Raw genomic sequence first — 24,109 nt, 5'->3', positions numbered from 1 at the left:
GCTTGGAAATTGGGAGGACAGGTTGGTCTGTCTCTTCTGCTGCTGCTGTCTTTGGAGACGACAGGCAGTGAAAAGGAGGAAAGCTTTCGCCCTAAATTTACCATAAACCGTATACCACAAACCTAGATATTCAGCAAAAAGGAAGGAAATTTTTGCGGTACCAATTATCCCAGAGTCTTCCTCCCTTTCGGGAAAGTCGCTTCACCACTTCTGGAGCTGAGCCACCCACCACCACAACCACCATAGCAGTTTCCTTCTTAGGTTCACACGGGTTCCTCATTTCCCTGGGTGAGGTCGTCAGAGCTGACTCTCATGCCAGCCACTACTCCAGACTTTGTTCCTACAACTGACGATTGCCAGAATCCGGGCATCAGGTCCAGGCTCCTCACTTGGGAAAAGAGGAAAGGGAGGCACAGAGGGCCTGGCTGGGTTCCCTAGCATATTAGAGGTCGGCAGCACTGCGGTCAGCGTCAGAACCATGCTGCCCCACCCTAATCCTAACGCCAGGTCCGCATCTCCACACAGCTTCTGCAGTCTTCGCTTCTTCTCTCTCTCTGTCATCTCTTGGGACGGTGGTTTATTCCCATCCAGCACCTGCAGGAATTTGTGAAGCTCCTGCTGCAGTGTAAACTGACCTTCAACCCCAGCACTGGGCTTTATTTATTGAAACTACTTCTCTTGGCGGGGGTGTAGGGAGAGGTTCATGAGGAGGTCAGTGGAGACCAGCAATTCACAATGGAAGGTATTTTGGCGGGAGGAGGCCAGTGGGGTGAGAAGAGTGGGATCCATGCCACCAACTGCATCCTCGAAAGCATTTGAAAGAAAACAAATCTACACCAGATCTGCTAAAACTCGAAACCTGAGTCTCTAAGGTGGGTGAGGCTTGATCCAAGTTCCGACCCCCTCTCCCCCACCGCGGTGACTGGGGCAGGGGTAAGGTGCAGTTTGGAGAAGAGGACCTGAAAGCAGGAAGGTTGGGGTGCAGATCCTCCGCCGCATCGGAGCCACGGCTGAACCGTGGGTTCAGTGGGTTCATCCACCCGGTGGGACAGTGGGGGTGGGAGGAACATCGAGGACACCAGATGCGGCCGGAGGATCGCACAGCCTTGTGCCTTCTCGAGTGATAGCAGCCCAGAAGAGGAGGTAGGCATGTTTACTCTTGTAACGTCTCCCCCAACTCCTGCTTTCGTGGCAAATAAAATTTAAGGATGAAAAAATGACACGAGAGGTCTCCAGTTATTACCTTGCCACAACACTGCAGGTTCTGAGATTGGTGGTCCTTTAAGGAAATCATTACATTACACATGGCAAGTGTGTAGACTAAAATACTTTGTATCTTATGTAGAATAAAACACTCTGTATCTTATGATATAAGACAGAGAGGCAATTAAGGTCAACGCCTGGTAGTTTCAAGTGCGCTGTCTCCGCCACGGCCAGCTAAGAGGCCGGTACCGAGGAAGATCATTTCTGTGACACTCGGTGCGCAAACCCGCCCCGCGGGCGCGCAGAGCCCCAGGCGCCCCCAAGAGCAGGGGCCCCAACGGACACTCAGCGCGCTCTAAGCCGGGTGCGCAGCCTCGGACTAATAGAGAGCTCTAGTGCAAGGCTTTTCCTTCTCACTACGTGGGCTCGGCTTTATTTGTTTGCCAATTTAAACATATTATTTAAACACCAATGTTTCCTTTCCAGCTCCTAGTGAAAAGTGTTGCCTGACAGAAAATTCGTGGGGTTCTTCAACTTTTAGTCAATATCTGCTATTGAAAGGTGTGGTTGCTGCCTTTCTACAGCGAGGAAAAGTGAAATATTTGATTTTGGGTCACACGTTGACCACCCTATATGGGCAAAGCGAGCTGCTGATTCTGCCCACGTCCAGGTGCCCAGGAAAGGGAGCATTTATTTGTTATGCCACCCGATTATACTGCTTAAAATCAGGCATTGGTGACAGGGTAAGAGCCAGACCCAATGGGTTTGGAAGCTCAAGGTTCTCAGGTGTCTGAGACCCTGTTCGCTGTGCCAGGGCACCTTTCCCATCCAATTCTTCACTCAGTCCATCGGCCCATTCATTCCACAAAACCTTTGTTTTCCTAGTGCACCGAGCTGAATCAAGTCCCTCAGATCCTCTCACTTGGGGACTTTGGATGTGATGGATATGGTTTCTAGACTCAGGAATTCTTCCCTGATTGAAGCTAACCTGGCCAGTCTCAGGGATGGGCTAGTTAGTTGACTGACTCAACAAATCTTTATTCAAAGTCTACTATGCTACAGGCTTTGCTCTGGCAGCAGGAGACACAGCAGTGCCTGCCCTCAAGGAGCTACTAGACCAGTAAGGGAGAGAAAAAAATGAAAAATAAACAAATAGAATTTGCTGTCGATGTGTGATAAGAACCTGGCAAGGCATCCAGAGCAAGGTGTGGACCTAAGGAGGGCAGGGCTCAGTTGTTTGTGAAAGGCTGCAAAGTTTTTAACAGGGACTCCAGGAGGCTGCTCTGGACTTGCCACCACAGGTAGTGTCCAGTGGTGGCTGCTGCATTTGTTTACTTTGATCCATGATTCTGGTAGGCAACCAAAATTACAACATTCAGAAAGTGGTCAGAGTTCCTGCAAATCTTGCTAGTAACCCAGCAAAAGCAAATGCTGCCAAGGAGGCTGCTTCATAATGTTTCTGTTTAGAAGCAAACTCACTGCAAGGTAAGCTAAGCAGTAGTTTTGCTCTGTGGTCCATAGAACAAGGAAAATCAAAAAACTTTATGCAAATGCACAACTCTTAAAACAAAACTTTCCTCTGATGTTAGCTCTTGGAATAGCTGCTGGAAGTCCCAGAAGCAGCCACCCAACAGTGCTCTCCAATCGAATTTTAAGTAATGAAGATAATCTCCCTCTAGGCATGCCAGTAAATTAGTCAGCAGTCCAAAGCATAATTTCAAAATATGGGGGGAAATCAGAAAACTGATACAATGAAAAACTTCCGGCAGAATATATTTTTATTTTCTTTCTAAGTGTAGGATATGACATATGATTGTTATTAAAGCATCTGTTAAATATGTAATGTAATTTGAGGGTAATCACATATGAATAGCCAAAGCTAAACCACCAGGGACAACTGAGAGACCGTGGGAAAGCTCCTGGGTGTGTGGGGGGAGGGGCGCGAGTGGATTGGCGGGGGCTGGCCGGCCTGGGACGGAGAAGCTAAACACTGGTCGACCCTTCAGGAAGGATTTAGATTTAAGCTGCCAGCCTTGAGGCAGGAGATGAAATAGTTGACTTTTCCAAGCCCCTCGGCTTCCATCACTGCTCTGCATTAACGCGGGCTTCTGCTGATGGAGAGGAATGGAGGTCCTGACCTACCCTCGCCCAGGTTTCCAGCCTCCCAGCTCTTGCACACAGGAGCAGCAGGTGGGGAAACGCCAGGATCTCCAAGCACCCTGCCAAGTCTGTGGCACGCAGTAGGACCTCAGCTGCTCAGGTCCTTTCTGCTCTAACGGATACCTAAGAGGTGTCACGTTTCCCTCTAATTTTCCAACTCTTTGTGTGAAGCGTGCATTGCCAGTCCCTCCCCTAGGCCCCTAGCCCTAGGGGTTTTAAAGTAGAGCGGGAAAGCCCGAGGATCCTTTCAGCAGCACAGAGCAGAAACCGCGCTCCCCAGGAGGGGGATCGGCTGGATGAGGAGGGACCGGCTGGGGCTGAGCACGTCCTCCAACAGGCGCTGACCGGTGTGAACAAAAGTCAGTAACTCGGGGGCCACAACGGCGGGAGACGCGCGCGGCCGCGGGGACCCAGGTCTGGGCGGGGTCGTCATATCGGTTCCGGGGGCCTCGAGGGAGGTTGGTTCCCGTTTCCGCGAGGCCCTAGGGGGCACTTCTTCCTTCCAACGCTGTCGATTGCCCAGCAGGGGAAATCGCCCTTCTCAGTCTTTCTCATTTGAATACATGAAAATGCGAGTTGATTTTGGCAAGGCGATGCTCTCCCGTGGCCAGAGGGACGGTTTTGTCGCCCGCGGGCGAGGCCGGGTGGGGAGCAGCTCCGGCTCCGACATCCGGCTGCGGGTGAGCTAGGTCCGCGCCCGGAGCAGCTCAGAAACCCGGCGGCGCTCAGGCAGGAGTAGGGGAAAAGACAAACCCAGTGGCTGTTTTTGTTTGTTTGCTTCAATAAAATAAGTGAAAGCCCTGGGTATGTTTATGCGTTGCTTTTACACACAAAGACACACAGACACAAGCACACGCACACACAGCCGGGGTTGAGGCCCGTTACGGGTTAGGACTCTCTACAGAACTGCCTGCAAAGGCCCGTCAAGTGGTCCCAGGGCCCCTACCTACTACAGAGTTGTGAATTAATCCCTTAAAGATTTAATGATGGAACCAAGGGAGAGAGGAAGGAAGATGAGGAAGAAAAATAAAAGGAAGGCAGCGAAGGAACGGAGTTCGAACTCTGGCCAGGCCCATACTTCTCTCTCGCGGGGGACCGCAGTCTCGCGGCTCCCTGGCCCCTTCCCCAGCTCGGCGCACACATCCACCTGCGAAGGCCAGGCACACGCAGGTGTGACCCCTTGTTTCCAGCGTCCCAGGCCTTCCTCACTTCTAAGCTGAGCCGTGTCCCAGTTGGGGTCGGCTTTGAACCGCGTTAACGACCACAGGTCTTAGTTTCATTGCATCCGATTCTCTCCTGCAGAAGGAGGACTTAAGCTTCTTATCTGGGTGGGGGGTGGGGGCCCGCGGAGGAACTCGAACCACTCCACACCAAGCATGGCTGGGTTGCTGAAGCCGTCACCTGACAACAACCCCGTCCAGGGAAGGGTAGGCAAGGAAAGGGGGCAGGCGAGGGACAGCCACAGAGGGAAGCCCTGGAGAGACTCGAATGGGCACCGCAGAGCCCCGCCGGCCCAGGCCCTGCTGTCTGCCCACCCTGCGGTCCTGCTAAATAGGAAGGACCCTGTCGCCGCGAGAGGCCGCCGTCTGGGCCCGGGGCCCGAGGCCCGAGGCCGCGGCCTCTCCTTCCACCTTTCGCCGTCGTCTCCCTCTGCTTCTACCTGCCTGGTGAATATCTGAGGAAGGGGCTCCCAGCCAGATCCTGCTGGGAAGTGTAAGCTGAGGCAGCCAAGCGTGGTCAAAGGACCGAGTGCCGCTCAGGTACTGCGGGACTGCGCCGGGAGCAGGCCCCACGGGTGTAGCAAGGGCAGCTTCCGGGAAGGGCGGAGCCGCTTCCTCCGCTGGCGGCTACCCGGAGTACCCGCGCACCCTACAGTCCTCACTGCCGCGGATCCCCCACTTGAGGAGCCCGCCCTCCCCGCGACCTGGACCGCCCCAAGCTGTCGCAGACCCGTCTTAAACACAGGCAAGTTTAACCCGGGACACCGCAGGAGCCGCCACGTGCCTGTCCTCGCGGGTACCCTGCCCCGAGTCCACCCATCCTCCCCACAGATGAAGACAGGCCTGGTTTCCTCCAACGAGCAGCACAATCCTTGCAAAGCACAGTTTGCAATGGTGTAGGTGCCTATTTGGGAAAAGAGGTTGGAAAAGAGCAGGCTGCAGCCGCTGGACCTGGCTACCGACTGGCCAGCAACTCCCAGACAGCGGCATTACTTTATGTATGTATGTATGCATTTCCAAGTCAAAGACCCAACACGACCCTGCTGATTCGCTTTTAAACCTCAGGGAAAGTGACTGGCTGGCATCTGGGTACACTAGAACCTCACCTCCTAAATTTGTTAGGTATCTTGCAATGCGGCCACTGAGATGGAGAGAGGCTGGGAGCTGGACGAACGGCCATCTCTCCTTCCATCTTGGCCTCGGCTCTAAGAACCTAAATCCCTGACTGTGGGATGCGTGCGGATCCAGTATCGCCTGGCGGTGCTCCCCGGAGGCGCCTGCGGGAAAATTCAGCTTTCCCTCTCCACGACAGGAGGCGCTGTGTTCGTGGAAATCCCCCGGCTGCGAACCTGGGATCCCTGACCTGGATCAAGGCTCCGAAGCTGGCAGAGTCCATTCTGCATCACCGGTCTTGGGCTTTGAAGAAGCCTAGGAGAAATTCCGCTTCGGCCATCACGCTATGAAAAGTGGATTTTTTTTTTCTTAAGTCAATTTTTTTTTTTTTGAAAATATGAGACTTAGTAGGTTTGGGAAGTGGGCTAAAAGAACATTTGATATTGTAATTGACCCCCCCCCCTTTAAGGTGACAGTGTTTTTCCCCTACTTAAAGCACCAACTTTTTTGTGCACTATAAAAGCTATTACTATCCATAAATTGTTACTCTCGGTAGAAAATAACCTAGTCTTGCTTGGTGTTATTGAAGAGCCAAGAGGGTATTGGAGAATCACCTCCAGAAGGAACAAGGAAGCTCATTAGCACTGAAAGTCCCCCGGATCAGGCCCAGGAAGCTAAGCATCCGTATACTTTACAAATGGAACTAAAGTCAGCTACTAATGGGAACTTTGCACAAAAGAATTAGTTTCTGACACACAATTCGCAGATACATTTACACAAACTGATGGGACAACTTGCAGTCACAGGAGCAGGCTGCATTAGGGAGGGTTCCTGCCCTACTGAGTTCCAGGTGGATTTAATTTCACTCATTCCTTTCCTTATGATGTGACGTTTCTACCCCCCCCCCACCCTTTTTGTAAAAAAAAAAAAAGTAATCCAATGCTTTTATCTTTTTTTATTTCCTTAACTGCACATCTTCACCCTCTCTGCTCCCCTGCTGACTTAAGAGATTTGTTTGGTTCAGGGATTTAAAGTGATTCTCTTGCCAGATTTCAAGTAAAAGAGATTTAAAAGAACAAAGCACAGGGAAAAAGGTATCTGTTTGGAAGACAAGTTAAAACACATTTCTTAAAATGAGATTAATAACATTTTAAAAACTTTGCAAAACAAGAAGATTTTGCGGATTCTTAATTACTTTAGATTTTATTTTATTGTTACTTAAGGAAACCTAATGGTTCTACAGGCAGTACAACAAACACACGGTCACAGACACTCAGAAACACACACACTCAGTCACACATGCTCAGAAATATACAAACGGTCACACACTCAGAAACACACGCACCATCTCCCAATCTATCACCAACTAATTGCCTATCACCCGGTCACTTCAGCTGTTCTCTCTCCCAGGACAAGTGGGCAACCACCACCCAGGGCCTCATGAGAGTAAAGAGACTTTGCGTTGGGAAGACTCTCCCACCGACGTCCAGGACCGATTAGGAACCAAGCGAGCCCCTGAGATCTCAGCCCGGACCCTCCGGGTCACAGACAGGACCAAGCGCCGCTGCGGGCAGTCTCGGGCTTCTGCCTGGCATCTCTTTCGCAGTGCAGATGCGTTCCCGCGCCCAGGCCTTTGCTCTCCCAGCTAACGCGCGTGTTATGGGAGATGTCCCCTCCCCCTGACCTTTTCCTATCAGAAACCAGACGGTCGTCTCCAGCTCACTCCCTGAAGCGGCTGAAGGGGGGCGGGAGGAGGAGCCCGGCAGAGGGAGGACGGCCCGACTTGGGTCCGCCTGCCCTATCACACAGACATCTGCTCTCAGTTTCTTCCTCTTTGTGGTCGCTACAGATGACAAGGGGAGAGGAGCGGACCGAGGCGGAACAAAAAAAAAAAAGTTATGTCATAAAGATATAAACCGGTGCTGTGACTCACCTGCTCTTAGCCGCAGGTACGAGTTTCGTGGCAGCGCCTCCGCTCTGCTAGCCCGGGGCCCGGGTCGGCCTAACGTCACTTGGCTCGGCTGACTCAGATGACCCGGTTTCTAGTGACGAAGCAAAAGTGGGGCTTTTTCCCTTTTCTAGTCTGAAGCTCTCAGGAGGAAAGAAAAAAAAAAAGGCTGTATTCTCCAGTCTCCCGGGGTTGAACTTTGGGTCAGGAATCAGGAGGGAGGAAGCAAAGAGCAGGAGGGGCGCGAGACTGGGCCGCAGCCCGCGCTCGGAAGGTGGCGTGTACCTCTGGGGAGGGACCCCGGAGTCAGTTATCCCACAAGGTCTCTAAGCCCAGTCTCCGACGCCACCGCCCCCGGCCTTCTCCGGCTGCGAGGTTCCGATCCAGAGCCCTAGCCCGCCCGCCCGCCTGGCCCCGCCTATTTTTTCTTTTTCCAAAGGGGGTTACACCCCCTCCCACCCCATTTCCCTCTTTCCCTAGCCTCCGGGCCTAAACCAATTACACTGCTTTGCAAACAAAGTGAGGGCCCCGCTTGGGGGAGGGGTCGCGGGGGAGGGGTCGCGCGCAGCGGTGGCGCGGCGGGGCGGGAGGCGCGGCGGCCGGACTGGCGGGCGGCCGCCTTGCAGGTGCACCTCGGGCTTTGTAGGTGCGAGCGTCTTTGTGCGGCGGACAAATGGGGAGAGGACGAGGAGGTGGGCACTCAAGCGACGTAAGATCCACATCAGCTCAACTGCACTCGCCTCGCAGAGGCAGCCCGCTCACTTCCCGCGGAGGCGCTCCCCGGCGCCGCGCTCCGCGGCAGCCGCCTGCCCCCGGCGCTGCCCCCGCCCGCCGCGCCGCCGCCGTCGCCGCCGCCGCCGCCGCGCACGCCGCGCCCCGCAGCTCTGGGCTTCCTCTTCGCCCGGGTGGCGTTGGGCCCGCGCGGGCGCTCGGGTGACTGCAGCTGCTCAGCTCCCCTCCCCCGCCCCGCGCCGCGCGGCCGCCCGTCGCTTCGCACAGGGCTGGATGGTTGTATTGGGCAGGGTGGCTCCAGGATGTTAGGAACTGTGAAGATGGAAGGGCATGAAACCAGCGACTGGAACAGCTACTACGCAGACACGCAGGAGGTGAGAGGCGAGGCGAGGCGGGCGGCCGGTGGGGCGCCGCTGGAGCCCGTGCCGGGGGAGGCCGGGGAGCGGTGGGCGCCAGGCAAGGCAGGCAGGCGGGCCGGGGGCGCCTTCTCGGTGCCACCGCTGCCCGCCCGCCGGTGTGGCCCCGGCCGGGCCTTGGCCGGGCCTGGAAGCGGGACCTGCTGCCCTGCTCTGTCCCGACTCTCGCAGCCGGAGAGGGAGTTTTAGGAAACTCCGGGCTTTGAAAACAGCGGCTCTAGGAAGCGCTTGCCTCTTCCCAGCAGCGAGCGGGAGCAGGAGCCGGGCCCGGGGTGCAGCGGGCGGGCGAGCGCCGGTGCGAGTTGGAAGCAACTCTGAGAAAGCCGGAGCATACCCACAAGGCGACCTCTTCGTCCCACCGTTTAATTCGCAGACGTCTTCTGATTAAAGCGCTCTGCCGCCAAGTTGGGTGTCTCAATAATGAAACGATTTCTAAATTTTGTAAAACTTGTTCTTCAAAAGCCCTATTTGGGGAGAAGTGTGCTCCTTCTCTAAAACCGCTGGGTGGCGCTAGTGCGACCAAAATATTCTTCACAACTCTGGGCCGAGAACCTGTTTCTCTTCATTGTCCCCTTGGTGGCACGTTCATGGGGGTTATTTTTACAATGTGCACAAAAGGATTACAGGGAAAACCAGTTACAGGGAGGACTACCACCTATTAAAAGTATTTTTCTGGAAACAGCTGGCGATTACCCTCCAAAAGTTTAATTACCATTATTGAAAACGCGTATTGGAACTGCCTTGGATAATCTTGGGAAGAGGGAAAGAAAATAAAGCCCCAAGGTAAAAAATACTTTTAAGACGTGGACAGAAAAATATAGGATCACGTAATATTTTGATGGTAACTGACTTATTTAGATTTATGTATTCACAAGTTTACCTCTGAGTTTATTTGCATACCATAGTTTACCGGGTGTTCCTATTTAAATCTATTTGTTCTCATATTTTCAAATTGAGTCATACTTGCTGATTAAAATAAACTTAAGGACATCATTATTCCTTATTAAATTACCAGAGGAGTGCTTTTTAATATGCCTAGGTTTTGTATGTTTAAAATACTGTACCTAATGCATTCCCACATCGCTATTGATAAGGATTTTCGCTTGTTGATGATTTTAAAAGGAGCTCAGAGGTCTTCCAGAGATTTAATTCTGACGCAGTCATCTCGACCCCACCATTCAATTAGACCCCTAGCGAAAGTACTTTCTTACATGTTAAAGCTGAGAATTAGGAAATACAATAGCATTAAGAGAAAATAAGTAGAATTTGATTTTCGAATTTTAAATTATTCAAGACTACTCACGGAATTTCAAAGCCAGGCGTTGAAATCATCGGCAGCAACATCAGCATGTGAAAAAAAAAGATTTATTTTGACAAACTGTGTCACCAAATTTTTCAAACAGGGGACTGTAAAGTGGTGACAAAATTAATGTGAGTTTCTAAATAGCTTGCAAAGGTGTACATGTAAAGTCATGTTAAAATAAAATGCATATAGCACTTTGAGATTATTATAGCACCCCCCTCCCAGCCCTTTCTGTTATGGATCTACTTTTAGTTTTATTTTTCCAAAACTTATTTAACTCTGAGTTTGCTTCCCTTTTAACATTACAGTTGCTACAAGCAGGTAGAAAACACTACTTCTAAATACAATAAACAACAAAAAGTCACCACAGGCAAAAACCCCTAGGACAATAAAGCCACTTGTTGGGAAACAAATGATTCAGGGGGTCCCATGTCCATAGGTGATTTGCTCTATCAACGATTTCCCCCCAAAGGGCGCTTTGCCGAGGCTGGTTGGGGTGGAGACTTGGGATACCGCCTGGCGTGGATGGAGGAGGCGATGAGGGGGCCCTGGAAGCCAGCCCCTGAGCCTGGCGTGTAAGGCGATTACACATCTTCCTGGGGACATATTTTCTGTGAGCGTTTATCTTTCATGCCTGCCGCGCTAGGATTTTCCCCCTGCCGTGCAAGACATCTTTGCTCGGTCTGGGGAGGGCGCTTAGCCGTTTGCCCCGGGTGGGGGCGTCCCGTGTTCTGCAAAGTGCTCTGCACTTGCCCCCGGGTTAGGTCCCGGACGGCCGCCCTCCAGTGCCCACCACTAACCCCGCCCTCCGGGGCTTCTTCACTCGCTGTCTCCACTCCAGGCCTACTCCGTCCCGGTCAGCAACATGAACTCAGGCCTGGGCTCCATGAACTCCATGAACACCTACATGACCATGAACACCATGACTACGAGCGGCAACATGACCCCGGCGTCCTTCAACATGTCCTATGCCAACCCGGGCCTAGGGGCCGGCCTGAGTCCCGGCGCAGTAGCCGGCATGCCGGGGGGCTCGGCGGGCGCCATGAACAGCATGACTGCGGCCGGCGTGACGGCCATGGGTACGGCGCTGAGCCCGAGCGGCATGGGCGCCATGGGTGCGCAGCAGGCGGCCTCCATGAATGGCCTGGGCCCCTACGCGGCCGCCATGAACCCGTGCATGAGCCCCATGGCGTACGCGCCGTCCAACCTGGGCCGCAGCCGCGCGGGCGGCGGCGGCGACGCCAAGACGTTCAAGCGCAGCTACCCGCACGCCAAGCCGCCCTACTCGTACATCTCGCTCATCACCATGGCCATCCAGCAGGCGCCCAGCAAGATGCTCACGCTGAGCGAGATCTACCAGTGGATCATGGACCTCTTCCCCTATTACCGGCAGAACCAGCAGCGCTGGCAGAACTCCATCCGCCACTCGCTGTCCTTCAATGACTGCTTCGTCAAGGTGGCACGCTCCCCGGACAAGCCGGGCAAGGGCTCCTACTGGACGCTGCACCCGGACTCCGGCAACATGTTCGAGAACGGCTGCTACTTGCGCCGCCAGAAGCGCTTCAAGTGCGAGAAGCAGCCGGGGGCCGGCGGCGGGGGCGGGAGCGGAAGCGGGGGCAGCGGCGCCAAGGGCGGCCCTGAGAGCCGCAAGGACCCCTCTGGCGCCTCTAACCCCAGCGCCGACTCGCCCCTCCATCGGGGTGTGCACGGGAAGACCGGCCAGCTAGAGGGCGCCCCGGCCCCCGGGCCCGCCGCCAGCCCCCAGACTCTGGACCACAGTGGGGCGACGGCGACAGGGGGCGCCTCGGAGTTGAAGACTCCAGCCTCCTCAACTGCGCCCCCCATAAGCTCCGGGCCCGGGGCGCTGGCCTCTGTGCCCGCCTCTCACCCGGCACACGGCTTGGCACCCCACGAGTCCCAGCTGCACCTGAAAGGGGACCCCCACTACTCCTTCAACCACCCGTTCTCCATCAACAACCTCATGTCCTCCTCGGAGCAGCAGCATAAGCTGGACTTCAAGGCATACGAGCAGGCACTGCAGTACTCGCCTTACGGCTCTACGTTGCCCGCCAGCCTGCCTCTAGGCAGCGCCTCGGTGACCACCAGGAGCCCCATCGAGCCCTCAGCCCTGGAGCCGGCGTACTACCAAGGTGTGTATTCCAGACCCGTCCTAAACACTTCCTAGCTCCCGGGACTGGGGGGTTTGTCTGGCATAGCCATGCTGGTAGCAAGAGAGAAAAAATCAACAGCAAACAAAACCACACAAACCAAACCGACAACAGCATAATAAAATCCCAACAACTATATTTCATTTTTCATGCACAACCTTTCCCCCAGTGCAAAAGACTGTTACTTTATTATTGTATTCAAAATTCATTGTGTGTATTACTACAAAGACAACCCCAAACCAATTTTTTTCCTGCGAAGTTTAATGATCCACAAGTGTATATATGAAATTCTCCTCCTTCCTTGCCCCCCTCTCTTTCTTCCCTCTTTCCCCTCCGGACATTCTAGTTTGTGGAGGGTTATTTAAAAAAAACAAAAAAGGAAGATGGTCAAGTTTGTAAAATATTTGTTTGTGCTTTTCCCCCCTCCTTACCTGACCCCCTACGAGTTTACAGGTCTGTGGCAATACTCTTAACCATAAGAATTGAAATGGTGAAGAAACAAGTATACACTAGAGGCTCTTAAAAGTATTGAAAGACAATACTGCTGTTATATAGCAAGACATAAACAGATTATAAACATCAGAGCCATTTGCTTCTCAGTTTACATTTCTGATACATGCAGATAGCAGATGTCTTTAAATGAAATACATGTATATTGTGTATGGACTTAATTATGCACATGCTCAGATGTGTAGACATCCTCCGTATATTTACATAACATATAGAGGTAATAGATAGGTGATATACATGATACATTCTCAAGAGTTGCTTGACCGAAAGTTACAAGGACCCCAACCCCTTTGTCCTCTCTACCCACAGATGGCCCTGGGAATCAATTCCTCAGGAATTGCCCTCAAGAACTCTGCTTCTTGCTTTGCAGAGTGCCATGGTCATGTCATTCTGAGGTCACATAACACATAAAATTAGTTTCTATGAGTGTATACCATTTAAAGAATTTTTTTTTCAGTAAAAGGGAATATTACAATGTTGGAGGAGAGATAAGTTATAGGGAGCTGGATTTCAAAACGTGGTCCAAGATTCAAAAATCCTATTGATTGTGGCCATTTTAATCATTGCCATCGTGTGCTTGTTTCATCCAGTGTTATGCACTTTCCACAGTTGGACATGGTGTTAGTATAGCCAGACGGGTTTCATTATTATTTTTCTTTGCTTTCTCAATGTTAATTTATTGCATGGTTTATTCTTTTTCTTTACAGCTGAAATTGCTTTAAATGATGGTTAAAATTACAACTTAAATTGTTAATTTTTATGAATGTGATTGTAATTAAAAATATTTTGATTTAAATAACAAAAATAATACCAGATTTTAAGCCGTGGAAAATGTTCTTGATCATTTGCAGTTAAGGACTTTAAATAAATCAAATGTTAACAAAAGAGCATTTCTGTTATTTTTTTTCACTTAACTAAATCCGAAGTGAATATTTCTGAATACGATATTTTTCAAATTCTAGAACTGAATATAAATGACAAAAATGAAAATAAAATTGTTTTGTCTGTTGTTATAATGAATGTGTAGCTAGTAAAAAGGAGTGAAAGAAATTAAAGTGTATAAGTTGATTTAATATTCCAAGAGTTGAGATTTTTAAGATTCTTTATTCCCAGTGATGTTTACTTCATTTTTTTTTTTGACACCGGCTTAAGCCTTCTGTGTTTCCTTTGAGCCTTTTCACTACAAAATCAAATATTAATTTAACTACCTTTCCTCCTTCCCCAATGTATCACTTTTCTTTATCTGAGCATTCTTCCAATGAAAATAAAATATCAGCTGTGGCTGATAGAATTAAGTTGTCTCCAACGGAGACTCATGAACTCTCTTCTCATTAAAAGAGAAAACTTAGCCATCAGGGTAGCTCTGGAGGAGGTGGGAGGAGGGGAGTTAATTCACTCTCGCAGGGGAAGTGTTGTACCGACAGGACATTTTAGGGTAGCCGCTATTTTGCATTTTGTGAAGATTTTTTTAAATTTTGATTTAAAAATGTCGTTCCTAAGAACTTAAAGTTGATAATTTGTTTCCTCCTAAGGAGCTTTTAAATGCAACTTCACACTCCATAGTTGCTTGGGATCACAAAATCATTAATCTCCTTTGATAGCAGGCTCACTTTCCAGTCCACCTATTTCTTTGTAAGTCTTGTTCGGATTGACATCAACAATAACAACACCAGCTCAAGCAGAGGCCTGCCTGCCTGAGCCCTTGTGTATGAACTCCATCCTCACCAGGGCTTGAACTTGGACAGCCTTTACTTTGATCGCCCCACTCCACACCGCGGACAAGATAAAAAGAGCCGTGTGAGTCGCTTAATTATCGCGTAATTGCCTCCCCAGATGAGAGAAAGGGTGCCATGTAGCACTTGAGAAAAATCCAGAAATCCCAAACCCCCACTCACTTCAGTTAATGAAAGGAGGAGGGGAGGGAAATTACTGGTTTGAATAATTTCAAACCCTAATTTGGAGACCTCGGAAGGACATCAAAGTCCCAAAGAGAGGAAAAAGCTTCCAATCCCAACAGTTACTCTTATTTACATAAGGTAAACAAACGTTGGCAAATTCAGCTTCCAAATGTAATATAAAGGCGTGGGCTTGGGCCTCGGAATCCCGCCCCCACTGAATCTAAGATGTTTAACTTCTGTGCTGTCCTCTCTGTGATGTTCCCTTTCTCCTTTTCAACGTATTAGAAACATCAGCGCCTTGCCTTCACCCCACCAAGCTTAAGTTGGCCTTAGCTCTTGCTCTGTTACTTGCCGGAGACATTTTCTAGTTATGCGGGGGACGGGGGCACTTTGGAGACCTGCCTCGGGAGCTGGACCGCGGGGAGCCTGCAGGCCCAGCCCCTGCTTTGTGGGCTTCTCGCAGTTCTCAGACCGCACACTCCGCCACCTCTGGGCGATGTGACCTGCCACCCGCGCGTTAGGACGCGCGCGGGTTGGCGGCCAGGACAGCTGGTTGCCAGGGAAGGCGGACAGAGCAGGACAGCAAGCGTCTCGAGGTGACAAGTGCAGATAGTTCTTCATTGTTTGGGCATTTTCCCTTCCTAGCGAATAAATCTCCTGTTGAGCCCGGGACCTAAAAGTCAACAAAGAAGGCCAGCCCCCTCGTTACGGCTCCTGCGGCCCCGGCGGCCCGCGTTGCCGCGGCTGCTCCCGCTGCGTAATCCCTTCCTCGGAAACCCGGACACACAAACACCCGGGCGCCCGGGCTGGGGCGCCGCGCCCCTGGGTCAGGAAGAAAACATCTGTGGTTCCGAGGGAGTGCGGAGACCCTGCCTGAGCGCGCCGCCTTCCTGCGACCCCCACCCCATCCCCTTTTCGTCTGGGTGTTTCCACATTTCTTCACCTCGCCAGCTCCCGAAGACCAGGGCCGGAAAGGGGCTGCTGACCGTCCCGCCGCGGTGCTCCTGCTCGCTGGTCTTAGGAATTTCGCCCGAGATGGGGGAGGGGTCCCCGGGGAGGGGAGGGAGGGGGCGAGGAGGGAAAGCCTTCCTCCTGACCCAAGTGTACAGCTCCGGTGGCGCTCGGACCCACCAACGCTACCGAGCAAACATTTTTACAAAAAAGAAAAAAACAAATGTTTTGGGAGTGAGCATAGGACAGGGGAGGGGAGCTGCAATTGTTACTCTCACCTTGCATTTAGGAAGGGCAGGTATGAAACATTTTTAAGGTGACAAAAAGAGAACCAAAGATAGGGAAGAAGAAAAGCTCACCAGTTCTATTCAGCAAAAACTAAACAACTCACAAGTGTTCGGAAATAGAAGGCAGCTCCGTCCATTTTCTACATGGTGGCTAATACAGTGTTTACATCGAAGGCAAAATTTAATTTCCATTGTCCCTTTGTGATCCCCCTCATACAGGATAAACTGATGAGAATTATTAGGGAAGGAGGGATTAAAACAAACAAGATCCTAGTAAAGCTCCCAACCTCTGTTTTCATTTTCTGAAGGCTAGATACTTAATTGATTTCACTGAAAGCATAAAAAACATTATATTTCTTAGAAGTCTAACAGATTTGAACGAGCCATAACAGAAAAGAAGTCCTGAAGTGATAAAAATGTAAGCCCTTGTTTTGGCATTTTAAAAAATTGGTCTCAATTCCACAAACATGCTTAAGTTTCTTTGCAAAAAACTGCCGAGATCAATACAAATTCCTTCCAATGCTGGCGAAAGTAGAAGACCTGTCACCCAAATTAATTAACCTTTCCTCAAGATCAATTGGTTTTCTGTTGATTTAGCAGTAATATTGTAGAACATTTAGCTATAATGTATTTTAATGTGATCCCTCAATGTCAACAGGAAAAAATTCGTTGAAAAATAAAATAGCTTAAATAAGTCAGTAGACATTTTATACCTTTGTAGGAAATATTTTGCCTTCAAAAATTAAATACCGATTGTTTATTTGAATTGTAATAAAGTGTGTTTTGCAACTAAATGGAGTTAAGAGCATGCCTAATTACTCCAAGATAGTTATATGCAAAAAGATGATTGTTTTAAAGATACCTAGAACTAAATAGGTAATCAAATTATGCTGAAATTTAAAAACAAATTTTTCTCAAACTGAAAGAATCGTTAGAATCAATAGATTCTCATGAGAGTAAGAATGTAAGAAAATGAAATGAAAAAAACGTGAATATTTCACAATCTTCCTGTTTATAAATAGAATTGATTTGGAAAGGTAAAGCGTTTCTTAAAGTAGCCACTTACACAAGTTTTATTTTCATCCACGATGTTAGTGTATCCAAATAACATTTAACAACAGATTACCTTAAATCTTGTGTTTTTTCTTCCAAATAGCTAAGTTTGGGGGCATAATAATTCCATTGGTTTTTCTCTTTTAGCCCCAGCCCAGCATGGTTCTTTGAACTTTGGCCAGCTAGGATTGCAGCCCTCACCTTTTTGTTCTCCACCATCATTTTACCAAGCAATCTGGGGCTGGAAAATACCCATGCCATTCAATTTTAACTTGTAAAATGCATGAATTTTCCTGTTATAAACATTTTAAAACACCTGACAAGGGGGAAATCCTCACTTGCCACCTTTCTTTTTCTATTTAACTTCCTTATTTCTCCAATTATGTTAGCTGTGACTACAGTGTAAGAGCAAAGCACATGGTGAGAGTAAGCACTCCTCCCCCTTGCAGTCCCGGGAAATAAGGAGCCCTCCTTTTTCTGGGTGCCACTCCGTGATCTTTTGGGGTTCTCTATGTTCCAGTCAACCTACAGGACAGAGGCAAGATATTCTCCCTCAAAATCCAGGAAGGAAAGGGCTTAAGTAGAATCGTGCTCGAATACATCAGAATCCAGGTGGAATGCGGGTCAAGTCACTGGCGAAATCAAGAACCAGGCCAGTGACACCAACGGCAGGCCTGACTCAGAATTTAAGTGTGAGGTTGCCTTGGTTTAACTTTTTACGTCTCTCAACTCCCCTTCAAGATTACACATCAGGGGCTTTTTCTTTTCTCTTCCTTTAATTTCTGAAACCAAGAAAAAAACAACCTGGAAATTCCCCCCAAAGCATTGCTATTGCCTGCAAATTGGGAACAATGAATTAAATTGGAAACCTCCTTAGCCAATCCCCCCGCCCCTCCCCTCCAAACACACACACACTTTTTAAAAGGAGTACATTTGTTACTCTTTTGCTTGCCTGCTCATATCCCGGGTCAGTTTTCTGGTTTCTCTCTCTTACGCCAAAGATTGTTTTAAAACACAAACAATTTAATGAAAAGACTTTAAGGAGCTCTGCGGCGGTTTGTATCCTTTGTATATTTAATTTTAAGGGCCCATTATGCACCAGGGAGGAAGTAGGCGCCCTCCTAGTCCCGTGCTCCTGGAAAGCGGAATTTCTTTGCATGATTCAGGTGACTAGGATATTATTGGAACGTTCCCCTAGCTCTGGGTCCCACTTGGGGGCTTTGTGCTTCACTACCGCAGTCCAGCTATACACCCGTAACCCAACAGCGGCTCAACCCTGGGCGCCAACTACCGCTGCGTCCTCCGCCGCTTTTCGCAGGTGGAGGCCGATTCATGAGCTCAAGCCGCAATGAGCCGTATTGTAGCGCAGGGCCTCGTCCAGGTTTCCTTGCCTCTCCCAGGAGTCACACCGCCTTCTGCTGACACGCGCTTCCTTTGTGTCATGCCTGGCTAATATATTAATGGGGCGGATAACCCGGATCCTTAGCGGAGGGGAGGAGGGGGTTGGAGATGGGGAGGGCAGGGAAGGGAACCGAACAGCTCTGGTTGCTGACCCTTGGGCCAAAGAGCCCTGGGGCGGACCAGGAGTGGGGGAGCGAATCGAGGTGGGGAAAGTTCACATTGGGGGCACTGAAAGTAAACTTAAATGCCTGAAACAAGTTTTAGAAAAGGTGACCTGATGCTAATGCTCGGTCCTGGGCACAAACTGCGCAGCCAGACGCCGCGGACGCCGGAGAAACTGCCCCTCTGGCGGAGCGGGCCGCGCTCCTGCAGCGAAGTGTCCGCCCCCCCACCCCACCCCGGGCCGAGAGCTCCGCCGCGCTGCGCTATGTGCGGAGTCACGGGTGAAAAGTCCTAACTACGTGTCGCACGAAGGCCTCTTGACGAGTGCACACCTTCACGGACTCAGACTCATTAATCTCTAGCTGAGCCAGTTACCTTAGATGCTGGGTCCCAGTGCTTAAAAATAAAGACCAGCCCGCTCCTTGCCCTCAAGGAGAAGCCAGCTTTTCCCACCCTCGCCCCCAAAGAGTTGTGCGGCCTCCCAGTCGGGCTCATCAGCCACACAGGTGGATCTCCTGCGCTACGCCAGGCGGGCGGGAGGAACGGCAGATCCCTGGCCGGAGGCCTGAAGCCCAAGGGTCCCCGCCGCCGGGTGCCGGCCTCCTTCCAGCCCCGAACTCCCGGGCGGAACCCCCTCCCCACCGGGCCCTGGGCCCCACCCGCCAGACGGTGCCCGGGTGCCCCGAGACATATGCTGCCCGCAGGCCGCGCGGCCCGACGGAGTGCTCATTGCCGAGGCGGTTCTCAGCCCATCAAAAGCCCAGGCTTTCTTCAGCCGTATGGGCCGCGAGGTGAACAACAATGCCCGGGCCCCTTCACTTCAAAAGCAGCGATCAGGGGAAAGGCTCCCCCAGAGAATTTTTTTTTCCCCTCAGCCTTTCATTCCTGGTTTGAAAAAAAAAAAAAAAAAGGCATCAGCAACTCCAGGCCCCGGGCGAGCCTAATGCCCTTTGATGGGGATTGAATTCATTATCTCCAATAACACAATTGTGCTTGGCCAACGAAAAGAGCAAAGCAGGGCTCTATCCCGCCGGAGGGGCCCGGCCGGGCGGGGCTGGCAGGCGAGCAGCGCTCCTGGGGACCCGCACACAGGCTCAGTCCTGGCCCGCCCGGCCCGCTGCGACGCCCCCTGGGCTCGGGGGGCGCGGGCACGCCCGAGGCTGCAGGACCAGTGGCGCCGCCCGCCAGGACCGGGCGAGGAGGGGCGGGACGGCTCTCTTGTCTGATTTATTTTTCGTTTCTCCCTTCGCAACCATCCCCCGAGGGCGGCCCCCGCAGAATGGGTATTTACTCTCCTCCCTCCCGGCCTCCAGCTGGGAAGCCATCCCTGGTGCCCGGGGCGCGCTGGGCAGAAGGGCCGCCCTGCGCCCCTGGCTGAGCACGCAGGACTCTCAGCATCCCGGCGGCGCCGCCCAACCCCGGCGCGGAGCTGGCTGTACCCGCAACCTGGCAAGGAAAAACTGGGCCCCCTCTCGCTTCCACGCCAGCCATTGCGGAAAAGCGCCCCAGGAACCTGGGCGGGGACCGCGGGACACCGGGTCCCGCCCCCGGGTGCAGGGATCTGGACGCGGGGCTTGATGCCTGGTCCCCTCGGCTTCCGGGCCTGTGGACACTGCCTGGGACTCCCACCTGACACGAATGTCGCCTCCTCCCGGGTTCCACCGCCATCCCTGCCCTTTCAGCCACCTCCAGCCCCCGCCTTCTCTGCCCTCTTGATTGTACGGAGGTGGAGGTGAAAACCCACTAAGACACTGCGGGTCTTGACCTCGTGTGTGTGTGTGTGTGTGTGTGTGAGAGTGAGAGAGAGAGGAAAGGGGGGAGAGGGAGAGAGAGAGAAGAAGAGGGAAAGAGAGATTATATTTTGAATTTCTCAGACTCATGATCAAAGAAGACTTCATAGCCTGTTGTCTTATTAAATTGCAGTTCAAGGCATTACTGAGATGCTTCCTACACAACCTTACTCCCCCTCTTCACCCCCATTACTGGGGAAAGTTCGGATTGAAGTTTTATTTCAGTCAGATAAATAATAATAATAATAACAATTTAAAGTACTTTAAACAAACAGAAGACTTATTGAAATGCTCTGCGGTAGTAACTGTGGATTGGACGTTCCTCACTAATGAGTCATGACTATCCCAACCTCCAAGCAATGGACTCTTCACCTTTCTCTTCAGAGAATTAGAGCCAGCACACACATGCTGTTGGAGGTATATAGACAGGTAGATGGCTATATATATATATATATATATATATATATATATATATATATATATTCACACAAATAGATATAGCGACTTAGAGGAGCATCCACAAGAACTTCCTATCTATACAACTGTCCTGAAAGCAAGGAAGCAAGAAATTGAGTAATATGCTGATTTGAGGTCAACCGAGAGAAGTGTTTCAGATTTGAATTTCAGAGAGGCATTATTTTCATCAGGAGATACAGGGCTTAATTATTTAATTCTCTTCAGCATAGAGTAACCTTTACAAATTTAACCCATTGACTCTGACTACAACCTTCAATGTTTAGGCCTCAGCACTGGGGGTTCCTCTCCAGTACGTAAGATTAAAAGACTTCAGTTCTTCGCTCCAGGCTTTCTTTTTTCCCCTTTGTCTTATAGAGCAGCATCCTGAATGTAATTTACATTAAAATATATATTTACTTTTGTGAAGTCTTTTTAGTTTTCATTTACCTCAGAAAGGATGTAAAACATTTACCTTGCAGATATTCTGAGTGTCTAATAAAGAAGTGTATGGGAAATTCTATTCTTTAGATGAGTTTTAAACTCTGGATTCTACAGGTTGTCAAAAATGAATGAATTCTCTTTTGGACCCTTAGCCTATTTTTTATTAACTTATTAAAAACAGGTTTGAATCTTGGTGGCTGGTTCATTTACATTGTGGTGACTTACTTCAGTCACCTTTTATAAAATCTCTTTTGCAACATCAAGTGGAGGTTTAATCTTTGTCTTGAATTGTGCCACACATATCCCACACCTGGTGGACTGCTGCGCTTCCTTTGCATATTCATTGTCACATGCTTAGAAATACTGGGAAGAGAAAGATGTTTATACAGGGTAAAGATGGCAGTGAATTAGATTTTACATATTAACAATTTGAATAAGAGTTTAACATAATATGTATAATCAGAATAAGTTATATGTAGGTATAGCTATTTAAGAATTAATTTTTATGATATTTTGAGGACTTCAGAGGACTCAGGACCCAGGGTAAGAACTATTACCTGCATAACAATATGTTCAAAACAACCACCACAAAAGCTTTAATTCTGACATATAGTCTACCTGACCACAGAAGATAGAGGACAGGCCTGTGGTTTATCACATAAACAATTTATCTAGTGTCTGAGCACACATAAAGGATTATGTGGCTTCAGGTGAGCAGGGCCCCATAGGATGGATGAATTACTAAACAAAAGATACTATGATTTTCATGTAGATGTCTTAGGCCATGGAACAGAATTAGGAAGGAAGAAGATGTGAAGCATTTCAACAGAAATGAAAATTCAGTATTCTCTAAAGTGCAACCCCAATGCCCATTTCAGCCTTGAATCATGAATCATGAAGCCACGGAAAATGGTGATGGAAAAGACTCTTTATGTCTTCTAGTTCACTCATCTTAAAGATTATTCTCCTCAGAATATTCCCAAGCCATGGTTTGAATAGATTTAAATGTCAAGAATTGAAGGACTCCCTTCCACTTCCTGAGTTTCTTGGAGAAATTATATTCATGGTGCAAAACATTTTGCCAACTGAGTATTTTCTTGGTTATTTATTAAGGTAAAATTGTCTTGCATTTTAAATATGCCTCTTTGAGGATCCATTTTTATTAGCTCTCAAACCTGTTTCAGATACCTGAATGCTTGTCTCTTCATTTATTCAGCCAGTCTATACACACTTACTTTATTTAGTTCCTACATAAGATTGATCCAAATAAAGTGCCCAGGTGGGAAACTTCCTTTAATATGTATTAAGCATTTGATTTTCTATTCTTAATACTGAGAGGGAAATAATAAATTTAAATCTCCAAATTCCTTTGAATGATACCAGCATTATAAATGTGAGACTTGATCCATTTGTGAGATGTCACCCAAATGCTAAGTCATGAAGCCTCTTTGCCTTTTAAGTATAATTTATGATAAGACATTACAGGACCTCAACTTCTTAAAATATGGTAAATTCTTAAATTAAAAGAAAGAAAAACTAGAAACCAATTGGGAGTTGGTTCATTGAGAATACTGTTCTTACTGGAGAGATTTCAGAGTGTTTGTTCCTTGTGACCCAGAGGTTTACATGTGTCCTATCAGGAATATATTATGTCAGAGTTTTCAACAGCAAATAGGCCAAGGCAGTTCATTATAAAACTTCCAAAGAGAAGTAAAACTTTTATATTTCAATTGCAGAGATTCAGAAGCTGGATCTGGAGCACTGCATTATGATTTGGCATCCTAGACTCAAAACCAGACTCTGGGCTCCCAATGCGCCAAAGGAGTAGCCCGCCCTCTGGACAGTGAAAAGCCAGGCCTAGGCTTAACCCTTGAGTCTGCACCTGTCTTTTACACTTCAGCATTTCCACTGAGTCAGGCAATTCGGAAGGAAATGCTCCTTTAGTTTGACAGATAATTCACTTTAGAAGTATAACCATAGCAAGAACAGATTGTGAGGTAAGCAGAGAGAGAGGAAATGAGAAATATTGAGAAATGATCTCCACTGCATTCCATTCACCTATCTCATCTTATAAAATAGAATAGGTGAACAAGGAGAATGGGAATTGTAAGCAAAATGAAAGACTGTAAGGTCTCTGATGAGTCAAAGAGTGACATTGAGAAGTTGTGTAATAATAGTATAATTTATATACATCCATTGAATACAAGATTGCACAGATATCAGCTTTCTTCCAATTTGCTACAGGGTATTGAGAGGGGAAAGTTCTATCCAATTCTTGATGATTCATATGATATAGCAAGTGACAGTGTTGAGTTTTATTTAATTCCTTGTACAATGAGTACTACCTTAAAATATCCAAAGAGTCTTCTTAAATAAAGGTCTGCTTTTTTTTTCAGAATTTGTAGTAAACACATATTTTAAAGTCTTATGTTCACTTACAGTTGTTACCAGGTGATGCTGTTTGTGGAATAACCTGAGATTTTAACACTAAGCACAAATTAACTTTCCCAGAGTATAACAGACTCCTTCCTATTTTCATCTTACCCTCAGCAACAGAAAGAGTGGTGTAGTAGCCAGCGTTCAACCTGAAATATAAAAAAATATAGAACATAGTAAGATTCTTCTCAACTATACGCAAGACCCTTACAATTGAATTTATCATTAGGGATAATAAACAATGATTACCATGCTTTGAAATAACATTTTTAAGTGTTTTTAACTCAGGCAGGTAACTTGTTTTCAAGAGGAACAGAAAACAGAGATTCCCAAGGAAATATAAGTGATGAAAAGATGAGAGAAACGGAAGTACCATAGAAGCAGCAAAAGGTATTAGGTCATGTATAGACTCACAGCCCAGGGGACTGAGGGAGTGAGAGCTGGGACAGAGGCAAATTAAT

At 49.0% G+C, this 24,109-nt stretch overlaps 3 protein-coding genes across 6 annotated transcripts in view; 1 reads left to right on the top strand and 2 right to left on the bottom strand.

Moving 5' to 3' along the window:
- The window catches only part of TTC6 (tetratricopeptide repeat domain 6), a 248,209-nt gene extending 240,199 nt beyond the window's left edge, over positions 1-8,010 (bottom strand). The window contains exon 1 of the mRNA XM_054665996.2: positions 7,630-8,010. The gene's annotated coding sequence lies outside the window, so the exon portion shown is untranslated. The remainder of the gene's footprint in view (positions 1-7,629) is intronic.
- A 352-nt stretch (positions 8,011-8,362) lies between these two features.
- On the top strand, positions 8,363-13,660 carry FOXA1 (forkhead box A1). Its single transcript, XM_001144389.8, has 2 exons — positions 8,363-8,750; positions 10,937-13,660. Exons 1-2 carry the CDS (start codon positions 8,679-8,681, stop codon positions 12,278-12,280), a joined length of 1,416 nt encoding a protein of 471 aa, XP_001144389.5. The 5' UTR covers positions 8,363-8,678; the 3' UTR covers positions 12,281-13,660.
- A 9,717-nt stretch (positions 13,661-23,377) lies between these two features.
- MIPOL1 (mirror-image polydactyly 1) overlaps positions 23,378-24,109 on the bottom strand; it is a 381,371-nt gene continuing 380,639 nt past the window's right edge. For 3 of the 4 annotated variants that reach the window (XM_009427710.5, XM_063792850.1, XM_054665981.2), the window contains one exon: positions 23,378-23,797. In XM_009427710.5, the coding sequence (XP_009425985.2) occupies positions 23,644-23,797 (154 nt within the window). In that variant the 3' untranslated portion in view covers positions 23,378-23,643. The remainder of the gene's footprint in view (positions 23,798-24,109) is intronic. The other variant, XM_054665965.2, reaches the window with a different exon arrangement.

Source organism: Pan troglodytes, chromosome 15, assembly GCF_028858775.2.
Source record: "Pan troglodytes isolate AG18354 chromosome 15, NHGRI_mPanTro3-v2.0_pri, whole genome shotgun sequence".
NCBI classification, from domain to species: Eukaryota; Metazoa; Chordata; class Mammalia; order Primates; family Hominidae; genus Pan; species Pan troglodytes.
The sequence above is the reverse complement of the archived record's forward strand: the minus strand, read 5'-3'. Positions and strand labels throughout refer to the sequence as shown.

Bases quoted from the DNA above. Each gene is read 5' to 3' on its own strand.
- FOXA1 (XM_001144389.8), top strand. From the start codon at position 8,679: ATGTTAGGAACTGTGAAGATGGAAGGGCATGAAACCAGCGACTGGAAC. The intron at 8,751-10,936 runs GTGAGAGGCGAG...TCTCCACTCCAG, and splicing joins ACTACGCAGACACGCAGGAG to GCCTACTCCGTCCCGGTCAG.